Source organism: Sinohyriopsis cumingii, chromosome 7, assembly GCF_028554795.1.
Source record: "Sinohyriopsis cumingii isolate HCF-2022 chromosome 7, ASM2855479v2, whole genome shotgun sequence".
Lineage (NCBI taxonomy): Eukaryota > Metazoa > Mollusca > Bivalvia > Unionida > Unionidae > Sinohyriopsis > Sinohyriopsis cumingii.
Window position 1 is genome coordinate 109,402,817 of NC_142967.1, and position 24,588 is coordinate 109,427,404.

The 24,588-nt window shown below is 33.6% G+C and overlaps 1 protein-coding gene across 11 annotated transcripts in view; it reads left to right on the plus strand.

Moving 5' to 3' along the window:
* The first annotated feature begins 1,675 nt into the window (after window positions 1-1,675).
* Window positions 1,676-24,588, plus strand: part of LOC149795921 (uncharacterized) — an 82,281-nt gene continuing 59,368 nt past the window's right edge. For 9 of the 11 annotated variants that reach the window (XR_016422448.1, XR_016422447.1, XR_016422449.1 and 6 more), the window contains exons 1-4: window positions 1,676-1,913; window positions 6,434-6,638; window positions 9,140-9,209; window positions 19,867-19,940. Coding sequence is in view for 8 of the 11 variants with exons in the window: in XM_089965840.1 (XP_089821966.1) it covers window positions 9,190-9,209; window positions 19,867-19,940 (94 nt within the window). In the remaining 3 variants the exon portion in view is untranslated. Of the gene's footprint in view, window positions 1,914-5,518; window positions 5,665-6,433; window positions 6,639-9,139; window positions 9,210-19,866; window positions 19,941-24,588 lie in introns of all 11 variants that reach the window. The other 2 variants (XM_089965838.1, XM_089965839.1) reach the window with 2 other exon arrangements.

Consider the following 24,588-nt stretch of genomic DNA (forward strand, 5'->3'; position numbering starts at 1 on the left):
AGTTAAGGGTTTATATTATTTGTCTCCCCACAAGGCTTGCCCGAGTGGAGAGACATATAATATAACCCACGACTGGGATTTCCTTGTTTCGGCCCAAACCCCAACGTAGATTATTTCTTTCACCCAATATTTTCCTTTAAAGTAAAGATAATTCTGCACTAGTTTTCACGTCCAATGGTTACATGCGGCGCATTAAAATAAATATGTTAATGAGGTCTGTGGTGTGACCGTTGCATCCGAAGTAAACAGTTTATAAGCGTGAGCAAAGAAAAATAACAACATTAAACGTCGCATAATAATGAGGTATTATCAAATTTAATATATATGCATAATATTTAATATTGATTAGCACATTCATTTTCTAGTCAGCGTCATTAAATGTAGCTAACAGTATATACTTTGTTTCACACGAAATATTTAAAACTAGTTGGGTAGCTTTAGCTGCATTTAATGTGGCAGATTTAAAATTATAATAAGCTAGGACTGCATATAGGATAAACTTGACTATGCTGTGTGGAACGAACAAGCATGATACCAAAAAGCTCGACATCATATGCGTTTGTCTTTGTCTCTCTCGAAATGTTTTTGTATGGTGTGTTCTCAGACATGGATTTAACTTAAGTTACTACGTTTTTGTCATGTATTTATTGCTGTTGTTGCAGTTCTTCGGTTTTAGTACAACTACGTCAGGCACAGCAGAAGACAGCACGGTTTTCTTTTCTAAAAGTAGTTCTGAGCGAATGGACACCTTGACTGAGACACTGGTCTCAGATGACTAGACCGAGAAAGGAAAAGTAAGGTTAGCAAAATAAGTAGATTTCTCTGTCGCATGGGTGAGAAATATAGAATCTATGTTGGGATTTTGGCCGGGACAGGGAAATCCCAGTCAAAGGTCTATATTATTTGTCTCCCCACGAGGCTTGCCCGAGTGGGAAGACATGTCATATAAACCAGCGACTGGGATGTCCTTGTCTCGGCCCAAACCCCAACGTTGATTATTTTTTTCACAGACAGGAAAATAAATTTTAGCAAAATAAGTAGATTTCTCTGTCGGATGGGTGAGAAATATCGAAGCTATGCTGGGGTTTGGGCCGAGACAAGGTAATTCCAGCAAAGGTCTATATCATTTGTCTCCCCACCAGGCTTGCCCGAGTGGGGAGACATATAATATAAACTCGCAACTGGGATTTCCTTGTCTAGGCCCAAACCGTGACGTAGATTATTTTTCTCACCCAATATTGTCTTTTAAAGTAAAAAGAATTCTGCACTAGTGTTCACGTCCAATGTATACATGTGGCACATTAATATAAATATGTTAATGAGGGCTGTGGTGCGATTGTTGCGTCCGAAGTACACAGTTTATACGCGTGAGCAAAGAAAAATAACAACATAAAACGTCGCATAATAATGGGGTATTAATCTCACTTAATATATGGATGTTATATGAAATTGAAAATAAATAATTAATATTTATTACAAGAAACTGTTTTATTGTCACCAGTTCCAATTTTGAAAAGTTATATTGTAAATAATAAAACGATCCTGGCTACTCAGCTCTACTGTACTTATACTTAGTATAAGCTGTGACGAAGAGTAACATCTAATTTTAGATTATTCATGGGTAATTAGAGATCTGTGTCACTATCGTATATAACTATTCTTTTCCTTGGAGGACGTGAAACTGTGTGTGACGTACTTGTGTTGGGTGTGTTGTCCTTAGTATTGTTTGTAAAATTACCTCTGTATAATAATAGACCCTCCAAAAACGGGCTCTAGCAGATAACCATGTGCTAAACTTTCAAGTTCACGGATTCTTTGAAGATTTATTTTTCTGTCCTGGAAATATGGCAAGTACTACAGTGAAATTTGCTTATGGAATTATGTGCTGACGGATAAATGATTCATTCTGGCTAGTAAGTGTATTATTTGTCATTAAATATTGTAGGTATATCTTTTATTCAACCGGGGCGCAATGGGGATGCTTAACAAAATTAGAAAAAAGCATGTCTTATATAACACTTTTCTGGCTGGTACTAAGTTTTCCGAAGTTGTTAAGAGAGTTGGGAGGCTATGAAGTGTATAGGTCTATAGTATATATGCATGTCGCAGTGTTTTCTATTATATTGTTTATTTCACACAGCATTGAGAATTTTATGCTATCTGTAACAAGGTCATTTTCAGGTCAGCATCATTAAATGTAGCTAACAGTATATAATTTATTTCACACGAAGTATTTAAAATTAGTTAGGTAGCTTTAGCTACATTTAATGACGCTGATTTAAAATTGTACTGAGGTAAGACTGCATATAGGATCAAACTGACCATGCTGTGTGGAACGAACAAGCATAATACCACAAAGTCCGACTTCATATGCGTTTGTCTTTGTCTCTCTCGAAATGTTTTTGTATGGTGTGTTCTCAAAAATGGATATAACTTAAGTTACTATGTTTTTGTCATATATTTATTGATGTTGTTGTTGTTTGATTTTAGTACAGCTACGTCAGGCACAGCAGCAGACAACAGGGGTTTCTTTTTTAAAAGTAGTTCTGAGCGTGTACACCTAGACTGAGACGACTGGTCTGAGATGACTAGACTGAGACAGGAAGAGAAATCTTTGCAGAATAAGTAGAATTCTCTTTCGCATGGGTGAGAAATACAGAGTCTATGTTGGGGTTTGGGCCGAGACAAGGAAATCCCAGTCAAAGGTCTATATGATTTGTTTCCCCACGAGGCTTGCCCGAGTGGGGAGATATACAATATAAACTTGAATCCATTGGATTTCCTTGTCTCGGCCCAAACCCCAACGTAGATTATTTTTCTCACCCAATATTTTTCTTTAAAGTAAAAAGCATTCTGCACTAGTGTTCACTTTCAATGTTTACATGAGGCGCATTATAATAAATATGTTAATGAGGTATGTGGTTTAACCATTGCGTCCAAAGTAAACAGTTTATACGCGTGAGCAAAGGAAAATAACAACATAAAACGTCGCATAATAATGAGGTATTATCACATTTAAGATATGGATGTTAAATTAAATTGACAAAAAATAATTAATATTTATTAAAAGAAACTATTTTATTGTCAACAGTTCCTTTTTTGAAAAGTTATATTGTAAATAATAAAGCGATATTGGATACTCAGCTCTACTGTAGTTATATTTAGCACAAGCTATAACGAAGAGTACCATCTTTCTTTAGATTATTCATGGGTAAATATAGATCTGTGTCATTATCGTATATAACTATTATTTTCTTTGGAGGAGGCGAAACTGTGTGTGACATGCTTGTGTTGTCCTTAATATTGATTGTAAAATTGCCTCTGTGTAACATAGACCCTCCAAAAACGGACTCTAGCGGATAACCATGTGCTAAACTTTCAAGTGCACGGATTCTTTGAAGATTTATTTTTCTGTCCTGGAAATATGACCAGTGCTACAGTGAAATTAGTTTATGGAATTATGTGCTGACGGATAAATGATTCCTTCTGTATGTTAAGGGTCTTATTTGTTATTAAATATTGTAGCTATAATTTTTATTTAACCGGGGCACAATGGTGATGCTTAACAAAATTAGAAAAAATCATGTTTTATATAACACTTTTCTGGCTGTTACTAAGTTTTCCGTAGTCTTTAAGAGAGTTGGGAGACTATGAATTATATAGGTCTATAGTCTATATGCATGGAACAGTGTTTTCTATTATATTGTTTATTTCACACAGCATTGTACTGAGCTAGAACTGCATATATGATACAAATGACCATGCTGTGTGGAACGAACAAGCATGATACCAAAAAGCTCGACATCATATGCGTTTGTCTTTGTCTCTCTCGAACTGTTTTTGTATGGTGTGTTCTCAAACATGGATTTAACTTAAGTTACTATGTTTTTGTCATATATTTATTGCTGTTGTTGTTGTTGAAGTTTGATTTTAGTATAACTACATCAGGCACGGCAGAAACAACAATGGTTTCTAATTTTAAAGTAGTTCTGAGCGCGTGGACACCTTGACTGAGACTACTGGTCTGAGATTACTAGACTGAGACAGGAAAAGTAAGGTCAGCAAAATAAGTAGATTTTTGTGTCGCATGGATGAGAAAAGTGTTTGTCTGTTGTCTGTATTATATCCATCTAAGTCCCACTCCTTTTGTCAGTACTGTGACGTCACCTCACAGGGTTGCAACATTGTTACCAATTTCCCCTACCGTGACGTCAGATGCTATACAAAAGCCCCCTTTCCCTTGTCGCTATAGAAACCCCAATAGACCCATATTCAATTTCCCTTGACGCTATAGTGGCCCAGGGTGTACTTAAAAGTCTTGTCGCTGTAGTGGATATGGGGTCTTGTAATGCTAATTCCCTTTGTCGCTATAGCGTCCTCCTTCACTACTTCCAATAAGTCAACTGACTTGACCAACAATATTAGCAATCACGAAAACCATATCAGAGAAACAGTCTGTGCAAAACTAGATAAACATTTAAATGCAGCCTGGCTCTCCGTACAGTCACATTAAATGCTATCAACTGAACTAAACTACAGAAGAACCGAGAATGATCGTGATTATAAATACAAATGTTGGATATCGAAGACATCAACACGTGTAGAATTGGGCCAGGTCTGTTTTGATTAAGTCACTGTGTCAGTTTTTTTTTCCTGACAGTTTGCCCAGTTATAGGTCACTCAAATTGGCATTGTCCTGTAGTGCTGCTCGTATTTGCTTTATTTCAGAGATAATAGAGGTCACTTCTAGTTATTTTATTTTCTCTTTCTTCAGTTTGTACTTTTTATTATCCTGGATAGTTTTCTTTCTCTGCGCCAAACTAGAAATATTTACGAATATCTACGAATGCCAATCTTTTCCAGAATGAGATTTTGCCCATGTTCTTTAATGTTCTCGTAGGTAAAACATCAGAGAAATTGTTTTGTTTTCCCTAAGCATTTTTTAAACTTGCACCAGAAAGAGAGAGAGAGAGAGAGAGAGAGAGAGAGAGAGAAAGAGAAAGAGAGAGATATATATAATGCTAATTAAGAAATCGATCAGGATAATGCGTCATAATCAGAAACTAAACTTTTGTTCAGAAAAAAAAAAGTTTGTTATAACCAATGTTAGAGCTTTTAAATTCGTCCTATAGTGTTAAATATATGGGTTGGGGCGTGGACAAAGAGAGCCGTACTTGGTGGACTTAAATTCGATTATTATTAAGAGAAAAATTAAACATTATGTAACCTGTACTGATCTATAAAACAGGTAGTTTTTACAGACAGGCAGGCACGTTTCCTTCTACACGTACATGATACAGGTTGCACGTGGCGGTTATTACTACTAACATTAGTACTACCACCTTCCTTGGTCGGAAAAGTACTAACCTGCTCCTTCATCCATCAACGGAGCAGTCAGGTGTGATTTATAAACGGGTGCTCTTGCCAATAATTTAAGTTATGTCTGTAACAGTGTTTAGATACAACTACAGATTATGGTCTCCATTGTACATTTCAGTTTAGAATATATATATTTCAGGGGTCATCTAAACCATCGGAACTTAATATGCTATGGGATAGACCATTATTTTCAATACGGCAGCTGACTGAATGAGCATGATACGAAGAAAAACATTTCATGGCACACAGTCACTCATTTTAGTATAAAGACACGAAAACAGCTTGGTAATTTATTTATTTATTTATTCATTCATTATTGTGCTTCTTTGTGGATTCATTGTGTGTATGTTTAGTTACTGGAATATTTTTAAACGTCTCCTAACACATCAATTCCTATTTAGATTGTTTTCTTTGTTCTTAATATTTTTAATGTATGTACTTATTCAATAGTGAAAGTAATGTTAATGTTACAGAAGCAATTGCTACAATGCGAACAAGCCCACATATTTTTGTTTCTTAAACTTCTACTAGCAATTTAGTTGAGTGGTAAAGATCAAATCATTAGCAATAAAGGTGTTATTATAAGTAAATTAAAATGAAAAATCATTTGTGGCGGATATTTTCCATCTTGTTATCACATAATCAGTAGAACGTCACAGTGGCGTACTAAAGTAAATGTCGCCCGTTGGAGATTTCGTTCCAAAGGGGTTTTGTTGCCCCAAGACCTCAGGCGCTCGGGATTATGGCGCCAAAAGATCCTGGCGCCCGAATCGACCGACCCGTCCTACCTCCCTCTCGTTTTTACGCTACTGGATTGTCACTGGGCTCATTACAAATTAGGTGTGACCGGAGATGGGAATGTGCGCATGACACAGTTTGGTGAATTTCGTTTCCGAAATATTGTTTAATGACATGACTTAATACACTATTTAATCTCGTTAACTAAACAGTGTAGATTGGTCATTCGATCAAGACCTAATATCTCGTTTCCTTCACCTGCCTCATATACATGCCGTTGGTTATTAAAACGAGTGTACTCTTTTGTGGTTTTCAGAAGGCATCGTAAGGAGCTTCGAATGCAAGTTCTAACCTTCATTGGAAGTTATTTGAAATAATTCATGTTGAAATTTGTTCCCAAGTCGATGAGTACAAAAGTGTCCATGCACAAAGGAATTCGATGGATACAAGTCTTAGTCTCATCAACATGAATAAGTCTATGACCCTGTGACATTTTAACAAGGCACATCGTATTTCGTGAGGTAATTAAGATTAGTGCGTAGATGCTAACTATGCGTACATGTTATGTACATGTTCTCATGGAAGTCGTCATTTCATCTAACAGTTAGTTATTACTTAGTTACTTTTTTCAACGTCATAACCTTTTACAGACATAAACTTAGTAATAGTAAGCACACCTGGTTTCTCCTTAAGGTGAACATTTATTTGCAATAAATGAGAGGATTATCAAGATAGAGCAATTAATTTAACAATGTCCACTCTTAAATAATGATATATATATATATATATATATATATATATATATATATATATATATATATATATATATATATTCAAGTGATAATTGTTTATTCTGCTGTGACACTAGCATCATTGCAATTAATAGCTGTGTACTTTTTTCTGAAGCACTCTTTACCTTCTACTCAGACAGTTCTAGTACTAAATAACTCTAAATTAATACTGGCCATTTGGGCAATTTGTTTACAAGCAAGGATATTCGTCGAGTATCGATTCCTCTTAAGAAAATGTTTTTTGTTGTTGATGTTACAATTTGACATTTTTTATATTGCAAAGCCTTCAAACAACATATTTACAGCTTACAGTTTCGTTACAATGCATATTTACAGATTGGGAGGTTCTTAGTTTGAACAATTTTACAATTTTATATTGCTATGGGGTCTGACAAAAGTGAATGTCTGGTTGGTTTTACACCTGGTCAAAAAACACTTTTTTCTTAAATAAACAAGATGGATTTTATTACTATTCTGAGAGAAAACATTGATTCAAATCTATTGCAGAGGTCAACTATGCTACGTACGAATACGGTTAAAAAAACATAAATATAATCTTATTGCGCATAAATTAGATTACCTCTTTTGAGTTTGTGTTTAAAGTTGTATGTATACTATTTGATAAACACTCAGTATTTGCCGTATGTACTATATGAGCATATATAAGCTGATAAGAATACGTAATGGAATTGAATTGCATTATTAATAATTTTTCTAAACCAGACTCATGCTCGAACAGTACATTGAAATGAAAGCGAAGATATAAAATATATACCTTACCTTGGAACGTACGGTAGGTTTAACTTAAGTAAACTGAGAAAATAATGCATACATGTACATAAAGTAAAAAACATTATGTGACTGGAAGAGGGAAAGCAGAAACTGTCATTTTGTTAGACGGTAGCGGTGCAAGCTGTCATGCTGTTTAAATTGATACCGACTAGGACAGACCTCATTATGATCCCTATTGGCAATGGGTTGCTAAGGAACTTTAGGATGGCTAAGCTAAAATGACATGTGTGACGTTTTTCGAACATGATTATTTTCAAGGATCCCCCATAATCTACTTCTTCCTCCTTTTGGTAGGAAAAACGTGAAGATATATTTATTTAATCCACAAAGCTTATCTTGATTAAATGCGTCGCCACGTGGTCGTCGAGTGATGTATGGCGCTAGTGAGTCAGAGGCTCGAGCTCGGGAAAGCGTGGAAGTAGATTCTCGTGGGGCCGTGGTTCCATTCTAAGGATTTCTGAATCCTCTCTCTACCAGTAATGCTGGCGACCATGTATAGCGTATCAGGTGCTGAAAACTGGCGTAAGCCAACAAAATAAACAACTAAATTAAATGCCAGTCATGAAGTAACAAAATATAATTTTACCTTAACTCTACAAGAAAATGTAAAAACAAAGGAAACCGATCACTTAAAATGATAACCCTATATTTCCTTACAAAGGATCAGCGTTCCTTCGTATTATCGTTTGGATAATAGTCATATTCTCTATTATTCTGACTAGGATCAGAAACCAATGTAGCGACCTAACAAATATCCGGACGACACCTGATTGATAATTGTTGATGCAAATCTATCGTGTAAGCAGAATGTACATAGAGTACTATTTTCAGGTGTCCTGAAGACATAATTCAAACGCAAAATCTAATATTTAGCCTTAACGAATGTTGGTTCCCATTTCTATAAACACGTTTCTATTGCTATTTTGCCTGAACCCGAAACTGAAATATTTTGAATATCTTTATTTTTTGGTGCAGAAAAGGATGCGAGACTATTTAAGTAACGTTTATTCTTTAGATTCCAAATATAAAATGATTTTTTCCCAGAGGAGAGTGCAATGACCAGTTGATAGTTGATGTATTACATTCTAAATGCTATTTCATTCTTTATTATCCTTATATATATATATATATATATATATATATATATATATATATATATATATATATATATATATATATATATATTCTTTCCTGAACAGTTATTCATTAAATATCATTATATCTTATTTTTATTGTTTTTTATGTTCTTTTGCATATTGTTCCTGCCCTTTAATTAATGTGTACCAATATGAATGTATGGGGAAAGAGTTAACTTATACTGAGACAACTTCTAGCCGATCCCTTTTAAATAAATTAGGAAATAAAATGTTTAAATTAAACAAAGTTAATCAACAGTGATATCATGTATCTGATCGAATACCTTTCGTTTATTTTTCAAGGAATTTCGAGCGGATCCTTTTGAGAATTCTGCTGTAATAGAAAGTTGAAAATGCTTCAAGAGGATTTCAGGTATGTTATTCACTCATATTACTTCCCTTATTTGATTCTGAAGATACTGCATCTGTATCTGGATTTTTAACGTAGCTTTAAGAATTTTTCAGTCATATCACTACGATGTATGCAATGCGACAGTATATAGTGATGTCCAGTACTGGGGCATCATGTCGCAGACATGTAGCATGATGACCCACCCAGTCACATTATCCTGACACCAGGCCGACCAATCATAACCTCTTAATGCGAGGCAGCTGCTAGTACCATTGTTGTAAGTCTTTGGTATGACTCGGCCGGGGATCGAACCCTCGACCTATCGCTTCCGAGGTGGACGCTCTAACCACTAGGCCACAGGAGCGGTTCTAAGATACCTTATGACTGGATTCTACAAAACGTTGAATAAGGCTGTACGGACAGATTAACACAATCATTGTACCATAGGAAATTCAAATTTCATATACCCAAGTAAATGTGAAGGACTATATTGAATAAGGGCCATTTTCTGCCCCCGTTTTTATGGGAAAAACAAATTCTTGTAAATATCACAACTCTGTTTCTCATAGTATTATTCGATGCATAAATGACACTATTCTGCATTAAACATGAATATAAATTTATTTTTCATACCTAAACGTGGAATAAACATTAAACGGAAGTGTATTTTTACGTTGCACATTTTTTTTTTCCAAAAGCATGCTTTAAATAACAAGATAAGTACATTTATGTTATTTATTTATACATAAATAACAGGAGGTTTTCTTAATTTCCATCACGATACCGTTTGCTACGTTTAATTCACTCACTATTACAGTGTAAATCGTAAATATAATCTTTGAATGAATCTGTCGATTTCCAGATGGAAATAACAATTAGAACCAGCGTATTTTTCATTACATTTTGTTAACGGGGTCTTTCTTTATATAGTGACAATATTAATTCTTTAAAACTAAAGCATTAACTGGGCAAACAACAAAAGATCGTCTGCATCATATAAATCTGATTGGAACAACTGTGTCATTTCCATGATATAGATATTGAACAACGCACGCTTCAAGACCTCAAATGGTATAGCATTATTGTCGCACCAACTTGGAATGCCCCGAAGCTTCCCTTTTTCCTTGTTTTGTCTTCTTTCGTTTTAAGAATTAATATCCATAATATCAACAGCTGTTAATTTACGAGTTTGAAAACAAATTAGTTGTTTTCAACACCAAACAACAAACAATACACAATTTTAAAATCATTTCATTTTTATGTCATGCAAGGTAACATTTGTATCAATACGCTTTCCATCTAAAATGGAACTATACAAAGGTAGCAAATCATGGCTGCATCAGAAAATAATAATGGTATTTGAATCATTATTGTGAAGTGGTTATTCTTTCATGATTAGATGGTCTAACTGTCATATTCAATTTTTCATCCTGAAGTTTTTCATATTTTCCTGTGCACTCTTCCACATGAAGAATAATTGGTTTTAAACTGACATAAAAATTGTAAACTTCCTTACAGCATCAATGATGTTTCTAACAATTACTGAAATTAGAAATCATTTCCAAACAGTGGGAACCATGTCCACAGTTGCGATTCAAGTCAAGAAACCGAATAGATTTATGATTTTTTAATTAAAATATTATTTGCATTGCTTCTTCGCCAAAACACCAGCAATTATATGACCTTCGATCGTTTGCAGATCATTTTATTTTTGTGTTCCTAAAGTAGAATATTATTATGGATATGGTATTCATCTAAAAGGTAACTAGAGGAGAATGACCAAATATCTTTGCATCAGAAAGTGACTGTAGTGGAACCAGTGTTGTGAAGCGATCATTATTCCATCGTTATAAAGTCCAATATTTGTAGATTTGTTTTTTATGCTAAAAGCAATTTAAGACGTCATGTTTTATCTCATTTCCCTAATCATTCCTCCAAATCAACAAAAACCGGGTTTGGACTGAAATAATGTGTTACTTGCCTACTTAATCAATGATTTTTTTCTAGCAATTACTGAAATTAGTAATTACTCATTTTGTTTCCAGTGAGAAAAATGTCCAAAGGTCAGGATGGAATCTAAAGTAACTGAATTGAATTATAGTTTGTTAATTTAAAAGGATAATGGTATTATTCCTACCCGTTAAGCAGCAAAAATTAAAATAAACCAAACAAGCTTGTTAAATATATATATCTAAATACCACATATTTATTGCAATGGCATACTTTCTTTATTTCATTAAGTCTCCTAACTTTATACACTTACAGATTATAACAACAGAAAATCATAAATATAATAGCATTTACAACTGAAAATCATTTATTCAAAGGACATCCTGCTTGAATATAAGTATCACTACTATGAATGCTACGACTATTAAAAATACTACTACTACAAATCTTGCACGATATAAATCACCATCTTTGCAGACTCTAAGTGCTGGTAAATAGCATTTGCAAAACGAATAATAACATGATTGTGTTTATATTTGTTCATTATACGTAGGTCTATATGTTCTTTATAAACGTTAACATCCCCTAATTTCACAGACAACTCATTTTGTTTATTAATCTTATGATTATAGATTGTAAGGGTGGAATTAGGAGACAACATATTAAATACATACCGTTGTCTATTTTGTTCGTTGTGGGTTTGTACTTTGAGATGAGGATATTTCGTCTGAGTAAACATGGTTTTGTGCCATTTTGATTCTGGATGATGTAAAAGCAATGCTGTTGACGAATGTAATGGGATCTGAGTTCAAATCATTGATTTAGCCAAGGAAATTTTAGGCTCACCTGATGTACGATTGTTTGGTAGTTAAAGGACCTGACCTTGTTGACAAATCGGAAGTTTTGTAGTGAATATTTGACCATCATCCAGATTCTGAACCTGTGACGTATTTTTATTTTATAAATAAGGTGGAGAATAACAAAAGTGTTATTTCTATCTTAAATATATGTAGTATAGTTAGTCATTTAGTTGTCTTCAGTTATTATTTGAGACAATTTATTTATTTCAAGTATTCATTCGACTCACAAGGTAATCATAAACGTTACGAGTCAATAAATATTTTGGAATTACTGCGAACTCATTTAAAGTGGATTTGGATTATATCATTGTGACACATCAAGACTTATAGCATTCGAACATTATTTAAAGCTACTTACACATCAGTAAAATAGATTTTACTTCATTTAGAACACAACTGGGATTCATGCATAATATTCTATACTGTTTGACTTATTATATCATTATTTGAAATTTAATTCACAATACTGTACGTTAATTTTAATCTTTAGCTTTTTCTGTTAGTTAGTTTAAGACCTTAGAATCGTAAAAGCTGTGACAGCTACAAGCACATTGTGATTTGGCGATACTGGTGCCGATATATCCTGCTTTCCTTGTGATCAATTAAGCGAAATACGTTATTTATCAGCATGGCTTACTGCATTCAATACTTGACTTAAAAAAGTCTCTTTTGAAGCGGAGATAATTGTTTATTTAGTAATATTTTGTTCAGAGAAAGGTAAACAAATTCATAATGTAGGGGCATATTTTGAAGCCAACTCCAATATTCCATAGATGTTCTTTTGAAGAAAGCAAACATTCATAAACATTTATAATTTTTACATTCTGGAAGGTTCTCTCATGTAATGTTGTCTATGCAGGTAGTTGTGTTATATATTCTAAGCAAATATAAGGTGATTTGGACTGTTTGGTTTATAATCAGAGAAGAATGGAATGGATTCAGTGTTATACTCAGCAGGACTTACATTTACTATAGATGTCAGTGGTTCATGAACATGTATTTTCCAACGTATTCATAGCCGTCTCACGAACCGCTTGAAGTATGTACAAATGATCATTTTAATGCAGACAAACGCGTACGCCATATGTGCTAAAATAGTATTTGGGCATGCAATGTCTGACGGTTGCTACCCATTTTATCTTTGATCTACGTTTAAAATATTAGTATGGAAATCTTTGAAGTAATCGATTTGTGTGAAATTAGACACAATTTGACATATCTGCTGCCACCCAAATTGGCCAGGTGGTTTTGCATTATTAGTTAGTTTTGTTGACAAATTAAGCAGTCCTGAAGAAAAGATAAGAAACAAATCTTTAAGAACTATGCAATATTCCGAAATTAGTGGTTAGATAAAAACAGAGCATACTCGTACATTACTCAAAGAACAGAAGGAGATTTTCTTGGAAAAGGGTTTATAGTAATCACTCGGATATATAGTTTCATGCAAGTATAGTTGATTGAAAAGCAATTCTATATCTTTAATAATCGACATATATATATATATATATATATATATATATATATATATATATATATATATATATATATATATTATGACACTAATAGGCTGATTTCCAATATGAGCGTAGACTAAAAGAGTTAAACCACAAAAAATATCATTCAATGAAGGAAAGGAATTTCATTGTATAAAGGTTAAAGACATGTAGAAGAAAATGATGATTATTTTCCGAAAATCAATCACTAACTCAAAAAAGAAATATAATCGAACTCTTTAGGCTACACTGTGAAAATATTTTCATGAAAATGAAACGGTAAAATAATTAAATGTATTATAAAACACTAATGAGGGAAATAATAAATAACATTATTGATCTATAGAAATGTCGCAGATTGAAGTGAGTAAGGAACAAAACGGATCTAAAGCATCGTTTATATATATGTGTGTGTGTGTGTGTGTGGAATGCCCCAATATAACAAATGTGAGGAAGTCAGGTGTCAAATTATAAAGTTATTTAGGTAAAGGCCGTCTTCCTAATCCACGCACGTCGATTTTTTATAACCAGAGAAATAATTTTCGGACACCTTATGGTATATAAATTAGAAGACTTCTGAAAACTATTTTACGTGGAAATGCTGTCTTTATAATACAAGCAAGATCATGTATTTAAGAATGACAAATTTTAAATAGTGAAGAAAAACACCAACAAAAAAAAAAACAAAAAAAAAAACGAATGGCAAGGATGTGTATTGTAAAATTGTAAGGATTTTAAAATAACTCTTAATTGCTGGCATCCGGAATGGCTCACTGACACAATAAGAGTAAGGTGTACTCCCAACAGTCTTAAAGTACAGTTCATAATACTGTTATACTTACAGGGAAACAGTTTGTATAGAATATACAATTATAAACATATAATTACGTCTATAACTTCAAATATAAATGCAACCAATTGTCTGTTATGTGTTTGTCAAGTTAAGCCTATTGATGAAATGCACCGTCGAAATATTAGTACACGTGATGTAAGGAAGGCTCATATTGTATTGGAGGAGTTAAACATATGATGGAGTACCTAACAACAACACAAAATGCAGTGATTTTGCAAAATCTATAGAAAATGCTCAATATTCTGTCACGTAACGTGAATTACGAACAAATCTGATAATGATGAAAACTCACTCACCAAAGAATTTTGTATTAAATAGTACTTTGTAAATGATATAGGCTTTACTTCAAAGAAAACTAAGGAATCTGACGGAAGAAACTTCAACGCACGACTCAGATAGAAGGAAAACGATTGTGAATGAAACTAAAACGGTCGATATTCCTTGAATTGATAATACGATCAAATATTTGTACAGGCTGAGAGGTCTAGGCCTGTAGCAAGGTAGTCATACATCGATTTACTAAATTTACTAAAAATAAATAGGCCTGTGTTAATATAAGAAAAAGCCCGACATGCAATATAAATTATTTTAAAACCACATAATTATCATTCGTAAATACCGAAAAATATATGAAAACAAATATAAAGATTAGATTAATAAATGTCCAATGAATCTGCAAGATGAAGTAGATTATCAAAACCAATTTAATATATCAATGTATATGAATCAGTATTTTGGTCCTCCGCCGAATCCGAAGAGGACGGATTCTATGCAATCACAGTCCGCAGTCCCAGTATTAACTTGCATAGTCAATGACAGATGGGACATTGGAAGTCAATTATAGTTACAGGGACAGAGGTTCACCTTTGGTGACGTTCCTGAGCTACCTCCGTCTGGCTCCAGCTGTCATTGTCAAGATCAGTAGACGCTTTGCGGGTGAGGGCACGCCAGCAAATTTGGTCCCATTTTGTTCTTGTTATCTCAGATGGTTTGAGACCACAGCACTATATGTTGTCTTTCAGAGAGTCTTTGCAATGATTGTATGGTCGGCCGTAGTTTCTTCAGGCCACGTGCCTGTTCGGCAAAGAAGATCTGTTTTAGGAAGTGACTGCCATCCATTCTGATGACATGGCTTGACAATCAAACTTGGCGCTGGCTTTGGCCATGATTTTGAGGCTGGTAACCTTATCTTGCCGTCGGATCCCAATGATTGAGACGACATCCCGCAAAGATAATATTTCCAGCTGGTTGATGTATATGCGGTATACAGTCCCGGTCTCGCAGCCGTAGAACAAGGAGGTGAGGAGCACTGCGTTTCACCTTCATCCAATATGCAATAGGGCTGCAAAGAGTAATGCAAACATTACTCCTACCCAAAATTCTTTATGGACAATGAAACCACACAACACACGACAGTATTTTGCCTTTTGTGTAAGCCAGTTGTTCACAGAATAGTGAATTACATGAATTACTGTTTGATTTTATTAACTAACAAGTTTATATAGACCCTTCGGAGTCTAGTGAGTTTTCCATTTTTAGTGAAACTGATATTGCAGCTCCATACAAGTTGACTTGTTTTTTTTTTTACTATTCATATATTTTCTCTATAATAATTGATGATACCACATCATTGCCATTCCGAAAGTTCATAACCTTTTAAAATTTGTTTTTAGTCGATCGCCTATATACTTTCCTGGTAAACAAATCTTGAGTGTCTGAAATACAGACCTTGTAATGACCTATTTATTTGTGCAGTTATGTGAATCTATTGCTGTTGCAATATTTTAATACGTTGCTGTTCATTTGTTATTAAAATGTTCTCTAGACGTTATTCTATGAAATTAATTTTGTCCGGTCTATAACGTATTTGAGCGCCAAACGCATTTTAGCACAAACCCTTATTAGACACATCATATTTCTCTATTATGTCCCCTAAATTTGCGGTAAATGTTTGATTAACGTTTAAGTCATTGCTTCATGTTTGGCCTAATGATTGTCTTTTTAATCTTTCTTTATGAATTCAAAACTAAGATTACCATATTGTGTTGAGAATATTGCTATTCTTTACTTAATACGGATTAGGAACTTATTGCGTGAGCTACGCCAAAACAAAACAAATCGATTCGCCTGAGATATATTAAAGACACACGTAACTTCCCTACCACTAAACTATATTACATTCAGGTCTTTATCTTCAATTTTTATCTTTAGTCCATTGAAAGTACATCTATCTACTTTGCTATATCGACTGTTAATATTGTTCGTGATACAACCACCGTAAAATGTGTCTTTAAATGGTACGTCCATTAACAGAGTAGAGTGTGGTCCATTATATTATTCGCATTCCGTGTTTAATCGATTCAAACATGTTTTAAGCTAAACTAAATCAGCTTTATCCAATCAATGGACGTGTTTATAGATGTAACACTAATATAAACTGTTCTGACGTTTTAACGTACATTTCCAGATAACAGAAACAATCAATGTTATAAAGTTTTGGTTTCGTTGTTATCTATTTTATATAGTAGGATATATGGTCTTTTCGATTATTTCAATCATTGCAATTATCAGCTGCTGTAAACAGTCTATGCAATGATGTATACAGTTTTTTTTTCTTTAATGAATCGAACACTGCAATGCTTTCTTAGACTCTCCTTTCACAGTAGTTTATAAATAGTACTTACAATCCAATTTTAACTAAATTAAAGCAATCCTGGGAATGGATATACTTTATTTGAATCATTGGAATATATCTCGATAGTTCCTACCACGGATTCGTTCCTGTGTATTTAAAAATTGTAATGTACTTACTCGCAAAGCAAACACTGCACCAGTTATCGGGTACTGTGTGTTGTAACTTCCATCCAAGTCATAAGAAGGAGCCACATTCAAGAATATTCCTGATATCCTAAGCAGTCTTGACCAATGCTATAACAACTACCAATACCACTACCAATATTCCTAAGCAGCATAACACATCATATTGTAAATATTTGCTGCTTTTGGCTCTTTGGCATTCTTGCGATCCTTTACAAAGCTGTTTACAGAATTAAACTTTGCAATGATCATTTATCCTTTTTGAAGTTACGTTCTCTGGTAATTCGGAATCTTTATTTTTTCTCAGTTTTAAATGCCCGAATGTGTTCACTTACTTCCATGTATCTTAGAAGTACACTGGGTGAAAGGATTTTCTAGACCAGTGCCCAAAGAAGTCGTAAAATTGAAAAGACGAGTGACCCCACATGAAGTCCAAAGGGTATATGGCTCGGGTCATTCTTTTTATAAATCATTCTCCGGCTCGGTAGTTTTTAAAACTTAATAAAACACAACGAGTAACTAACACTCACATTTTAGTAAAATAGCTACGTTTCACATATCAATAGTTAAAAATTGGATGAAATTGCTATAAAAAGTGATAAAGTTTGTAAAATAAGGTAAACAGTTAAGATTTTAGGGTAAATGTAAACTTTTAGACGCAAATTGTTTTTAAATAGTATTTCTGGTCTACGATTACAGACACTAAAAAGAAGAAATAATAACTGAAACAATTAGTTACATCACCGCGCACGAACTTTTTACCAGTTTCTTTGATTTGCTTTTAATTAATCAAATTAATGTCATCGGAAGAAATGTGAATGTCCAGTTAAAAACGTTGATGTTTAGTGCCTTCAAGTATTGTGTGGATGAAAGGGGATTGGATTTGTCTCTGAATCAAATAATTATATTTTGATCAGTTTTGCCGTGCACATCTTTAGTCGGCTGAAATTCTCATTTAACTGAATGGGATGAAAATGTATTGAAGTCGATGATTCTACAATCTCAACAGTTTCTCAAGTTCTCAAGGCAACGTACATACCATCTATACACAAACACCATTATGTCAAATCTTATTTTAATGTATTTTTGAAGACAGAAGCTAAACAAGCGTTGTATATAACTTGCAGTATCATTTGAAGTTACACTGACAAGTATGGAGGGTTTAGATTACAACTCTATAGTACACACCGTGTCGTTATCATGTTGACACTACATGATACTCAAGACTTCCTCTGTTCTTTCTCAATTTCAAATTATCATGTCTTACAAAGATTCTTACAACGATATACTGTCCCAAGTATAATAAAACGAATGAACAATCGAACAGTTAGATTTCATAAACGACAAAACAAAATAAAAAACGAAACAAACCCTGTTTTTATCAATATCTTGATATCACTGTGGCTCTTTTGTAATTATGTCTTTGATCTCTTTTGCACGGATACATGTGTGTGGGTGGTTTTCTGTTTTTCGCTTTCTTCTATCTCATCAACCACATTTCAGTCTTATTTGAGATGTCGGAAATTATTAAGACGTCAAGAGAACATACATGTTTTGAGGCGCTTCAAGCAGGTACAAACGTTTTCGATTGAAATTAAGTACGACAAATGTTGGAAGTACAAACGATAGAGATATAATTACACAAATAAATGCCATTTTGTTTACGAACATTGAATAAATTTAAAATTAACATTTTACTGTAATCCATATACCATTTGTACACATTGTATAATTTACCGTCCAGTGACTGCTGTAACTAAATATGGAATTAAATGGTTGAATGACTCTAAAGACAGCTACGTTAAACTGATTAACCATTGCGGGAATTATTATTTTGGATAATCTCCATTAACCGTGATCACGCGACATTTCACTGCGCCGAAGGAAACCAATGTCCATTAATCTGTATTTAATCGAAAGTTTCTTTATGCAAAGAAGAATAAAAAGAAATATTTACTTTCAACGAGCTCTTTTAGTTTCTTGCTGTTAAATATCATACAATGTTTTCACTCTGTTTCATTTCATTTGTTAAGTCACTCTAGCTTTCCTAATCGTTTTAATGCTGACATTTATCTACATTGTTCATTAATTATAACATCGCTCCGGCGGCCTTGTGGTTAGAGCGTCCGCCTCGGATGCATGAGGTCGTGGGTTTGATCCCAGGCCGAGCCCTACTAAAGACTTATACAAATGGTACTAACAGCTGCCTCGCTTGGCGTTCAGCATTAAGAGGTTAGTGTTAGGACTGGTCGGACTGGTGTCAGGATAATGTGACTGGGTCGTACATTATGCTACATGTCTGTGGCATGATGCCATAGTGCTAGACATCACTATAAACTGCCACACTGCAGACATCGTAGCGACATGAATGAATAATGTTAAAGCTACGTTAAAAATCCAAATCACACACACACACACACACACACACACTAATTATTATACTCATAATTTCCTCGACTTCTTAAAGCTTTAAAGCTTTATGATGTTCACATGTTTCCTCATTTTATCCTACTGTTTCATAAAAAAAAAAATCATTTCATTCACCTTTCGAAATGATTGTAATATGTTTCTGTAAACATCCCCCTCTGAACTTTTGATGCTCACATAAGACTTTCGCCGTTTTAGCTGCAACTAATAACCTTTCTCTCTTTCAATAGTATATATAGTTATTAAAACCTACGACTATATATTTCTTTTTCTTTCAGGAGATCTAGAAGACAGATACTTTCCTCATGGTTGGACACTGCTTTACTTCTTACAGCAATGCAAGTTTCATCGGGTAAACAATAACTATTATATAACTTCGTAGTTGTAACAGTTGCTATCTTTGTAATTTTTTATTACTAATATATTTAAAAATTGTTCAAGTTTGTGTATGTATTCTAATTTGCAGTGCGCACATTCGCGCGAAGCTAAAGTTTTCTCACAGGCTGAGGAGTATTTGCCTATTATGTCGTGAGTGCGTGTAGGCGCAGTGGCCCTTTTCTTATATTAAGTGACCTATATTTCATATTTACTTATTACTTGCTGAATTTGTAATGCACGGTTTGATTAAAGTTATTGTCTACGATGTCACCTTATTCTAATGAAAAGGACAGAAAACCAAAAGAGCTATAATCAAATGTAATAAAATATATATTCTTCGTCAAGCAAGGACAGAGCTATAAAGCCAAAGAAAACAGAACATTCCAATAATAATTGGTTGTCCTTGTGAAGCGGGTCGTTCCTTTAAATAAATTTGTGCCTAATTATACTATTCAATTAGTTTTGTTTCAAAACATTTTTCCATATGCATGGGAAATCTATTTTTTCATTGTAATATTTTTTATTACAAAAATATCAATCTTCATTTTATAATATAGCCAAGAAAGAAAAAAAAAACAATCAAACATGCTACGAGGCATTGCTCTTAAAATGAGTAACAGAAAAGAGTAATAAGCAACAAGCTTGATTAAATTCAACAACTAATTTATTTCCCTAGAATACAAGGTCAACATGTAAAAAAGGAACTTATGGTATTGCGAATTAAATATTCCGCTTCAAGACATACAAGCTTTAAATATGCTAACTTACAACAAGAAGCCTACTTTTACACCTTGCAAAGCAAGAAGTTGCATATTAGCATATGTTAAATAGCGTATTATGCAATATTGACCGAGCACGAGACTTTAGCTATTGGTATAAATTATTGTTTGGTCCGAACGTTTGGAATTGACCACTGTTTGGACATTGTATCAAGAGGAGCACTTTATATACTTTATGACTCTAATATCCAAAATGATAAGAAAGACAAGGAAGTTTGAATTCGAAAATTTTGATATCAAACTTTGATACAAAATATGAGTCAAGAGAGAATATTTCGCTGCTCTTTCATATATATATATATATATATATATATATATATATATATATATATATATATATATATATATATATAGATATATATATAGATAAATAGATAGATAGATAGATAGGTATAAGCTGCCAATCACACGGCAAATATCAGGCTTTCCATCTTTCCATCATCACTGGACGAATAAGGTCATATTAGTTGTTGTTCAAAGGGGGTTTAAGGACCCAACCCCTAAGATCACGTATAATTTTAGACCTTTTCAGTCATTTTGATTCAGTCTATGATTCAAGCATATTCTGCGAGTTTATAGGAATGAAAAAACTGAAAAATATTTTTGTATTTGTCAAAATTGAAAACAAATAAAACTGGTCGATTTTTGCTAATTTTGTTAGCTAACACTAAAACTAAAGTTTTTCATGAAATCACCGCCGTTAAAATTGAAAATCTGATCGATTATAAATATGTCTGAGACGTTAGGACTAAACCCTTTTGTATTCGCTACTATGACACCTTTTGGTTGACTGATTTTGTAGCAATCGTTTTTATGGTTATAGCAACCATTCGTTGTAGTCAAAAACAGGTTCATTTTGTTTCTCAATAACAACATGTTCGTTTTCTTTCTCAATAAAATAGGTTTGTTATAATTCCCATCAGGTGGTCAATATCTTTTTATTCAAGCTGATGACATCATATTCAAGATTGTCGACTGCTGCTTCATTGATTTCCCCTGTCATCTTGATCACATTTTGTACTTGCACAAAAGTATTAGTGACGGTCTTCTCCAAGTTCGCTGGGCTATCACGTGATTTTTCAACTTTATCAATTATTTAAATCACCTTTTCGGCTTGCTTTGCAAACTCAATCAAGTGATTTTCTACCTTACTCATTATTTTAATATTTGGATAAAATTGTCACTTGACTCAACTATCCAGATCTTAGTTGATCTAGCTATCAAGTAATACTCTTCATTAAATTTATAAAATGAGGGGTTAATTTCAGCGTTAATATTTACGCTTTTGTCAAATGCTTCCAGCACTTCATCATTTTTTGTTATCAACTCGTTATATTCCCAATAAACCTTCACTTTGTTCAAATCCAACGTCAGGTTTGTGTATTTGTTTTGGGATTTTAGATAGTAAAATGCACATATCTCATCAATTTCCAACTCTCAAATGTATCAAACCGACGAAAGGAAAGACTACCCTCATTAACATTGACCAGAGTCAGTTTTATTTTACTTCAGACTCTTTGAAGTATGGGACAGCTATTTCATTACTAATGTAAACAACCAAAAGTTTTCCATTTTACCGCAGCTTTTCTCGTCCACAATCTTTCACACTTATCTCACAAACCTTATTGAATATGTCATCTAGCACATCTAGCACATCTTTCACGTCCATTATATTTAAGTTTAGATAAACTTTGTGTCATATTTCTTTTTATACAACTTCTCATATGATGTTATTCGGTGTGAAAGTATCTCGTTCTATAACTTATATGTTGTCCTGAACTCTTTAAGTCATCTAATTTGTATATCAAGTAATATTTGATCTCATTTAGCATCCTGCTGTAAAAATTTACCGCTATCTTACACGATTATTTTTTTTTGGGGATCTGATTGCTGGATTCATCTTTATCCCTATCATGTTGAATACAACACCAACGCCCGACAAAATCAACAACAATGGATGAATCGGCGCCCTAGCTGTTGCTAGGCTAGTTGTAGTGAAAATAGTTGGCAAATAATCCGCCATCTTTTGTATTTCTAACATAATAGACAAATACTATTTTTGCACGATCATATTTTTGTGATAGTGTGTTTAATAAGCCAGGCTATTAAATGATTTTTGTCCTCAAATGGTATGTCCTTCGATATTTGATTAAAATAAAAAATACGTTTGATTATTAGACACAACCTAGGACAACTTCTCTCACAACCATGGCAAAACGAACGTTCTCTAGTTGATTGAGGAATGATTTGTACTTGTCAAATAGAGCTGAGTTTTATTCTTCAGCTGTTCCTTTTCCTCAGATGTAAACGCTCGTCGAACAAATCTACCCAAATCGGGCTCTATTTACTTCTTCGTTATATCGTTGATGAATTCAGGTGTCTCTAGACCATCAATAAAATTGATAGCTTCTCTCACATAATACACTGGTGCTGCCTCTGTGAAGTACTTTTCGAAAACAACGTAGGCATTTGTGTATTTTCCAATGTAGTCTACAAAGTTTGTATCATCTAAGTAAGCTGCTTCAATGAATGTTTATGTGATCAGCAAAATCAGCGTTTGCTGGAACATTAAAACAGTTGCATAATCATCCAAAAGAGGTCATTTTTTTCGTTATTTTCTTGTGCTCGTAGGATTGTACCGGAGTAGGTGTTATTGTAGTCAAAAGTTCTCTTGACCTGGGAGAAGTTCTTGACTTAGATAAATCATAGCTTTTTAGTTCATTCCTAAACTCGGGATTTTTTATCCAAAAACGCTCTGTACTTTGAAAATATGTTGATGCTTCTCTCGTTCTCCATCTAAATAAACGACATCAAAATTTAAATCACGTTGTTTTATCTGCTCAATTTTACTGAGATTAGTGATTATATCAAGTTTATCAATATGTTTATCAATGTAATCAACCTTAGATTTTACAGCATAATCAACAGCTGACTTAACAAATAAATGACTGTACACATTAACAAAAGTACTAGCAAATGATTTTGATTCAGCAGCTAATGGTCCCCCTATTCAGATATTCTACTATCATCAATTGGCTCTCCGTCAACAACTATTGCTCACCGAGTCGATACAATGTCAAAATCTTAAATCTTTTATTAAAAACAGCAGATGATATTCTTTTTATCACGTCAACCGCTTTTTTTCTTCTCCTCGTCACTTAATTCTTTATGACATGGCAATTTAAAAATATTGAAGATATCTATGTCTTCCTGCTCAAGATATTCAGCTAGCACATCTATATTTGTCTTTCTAAATTTTTCGTGTACTTTGAACGTGGCGCAATATTTAGCATCTGTATAACCATTACATTATTTTACTCTGTCTATTTTCTTGCTGAACACAGTTAAATAAGCTGTTCATCAACTAACTCCATCATTCATCATGTCGTGCATCTTTATCAAGAAACCAAAATCCTTGAATCTTAATCCTAATTTATCATGCAGACGTCTCTTATGAAATATATTACGTATTTTGTGTCAAGTCTTATTATGTATGTTCTTTTCTTTGCATGATCAATAATTCAATAATTAATTTATGTCTTGTATCATGGTGCTCCTCAGTTTTTTCTTCATCACTTGGTTGTTAGTTAACAAGGACCATGTGAAGTCTGGATGAATTTCAGCTATTACCTTATCTATTAAGTCAGAGACCTTCTCCTCCATTTTAATGATTCCATCTTTGTTTGAAAAATGCAATATCACTTTGTAATCATCCGTCTTTTCTCTTAATTCTTTCGCTTCTCATTGCGTGAACAGAACGAACATTATGCGATCTTTCACTATCAGTTGTGAACTCGGCAAGATCAGGATTTTCATTGTATTTCAAAAATGGATATGGTAAAA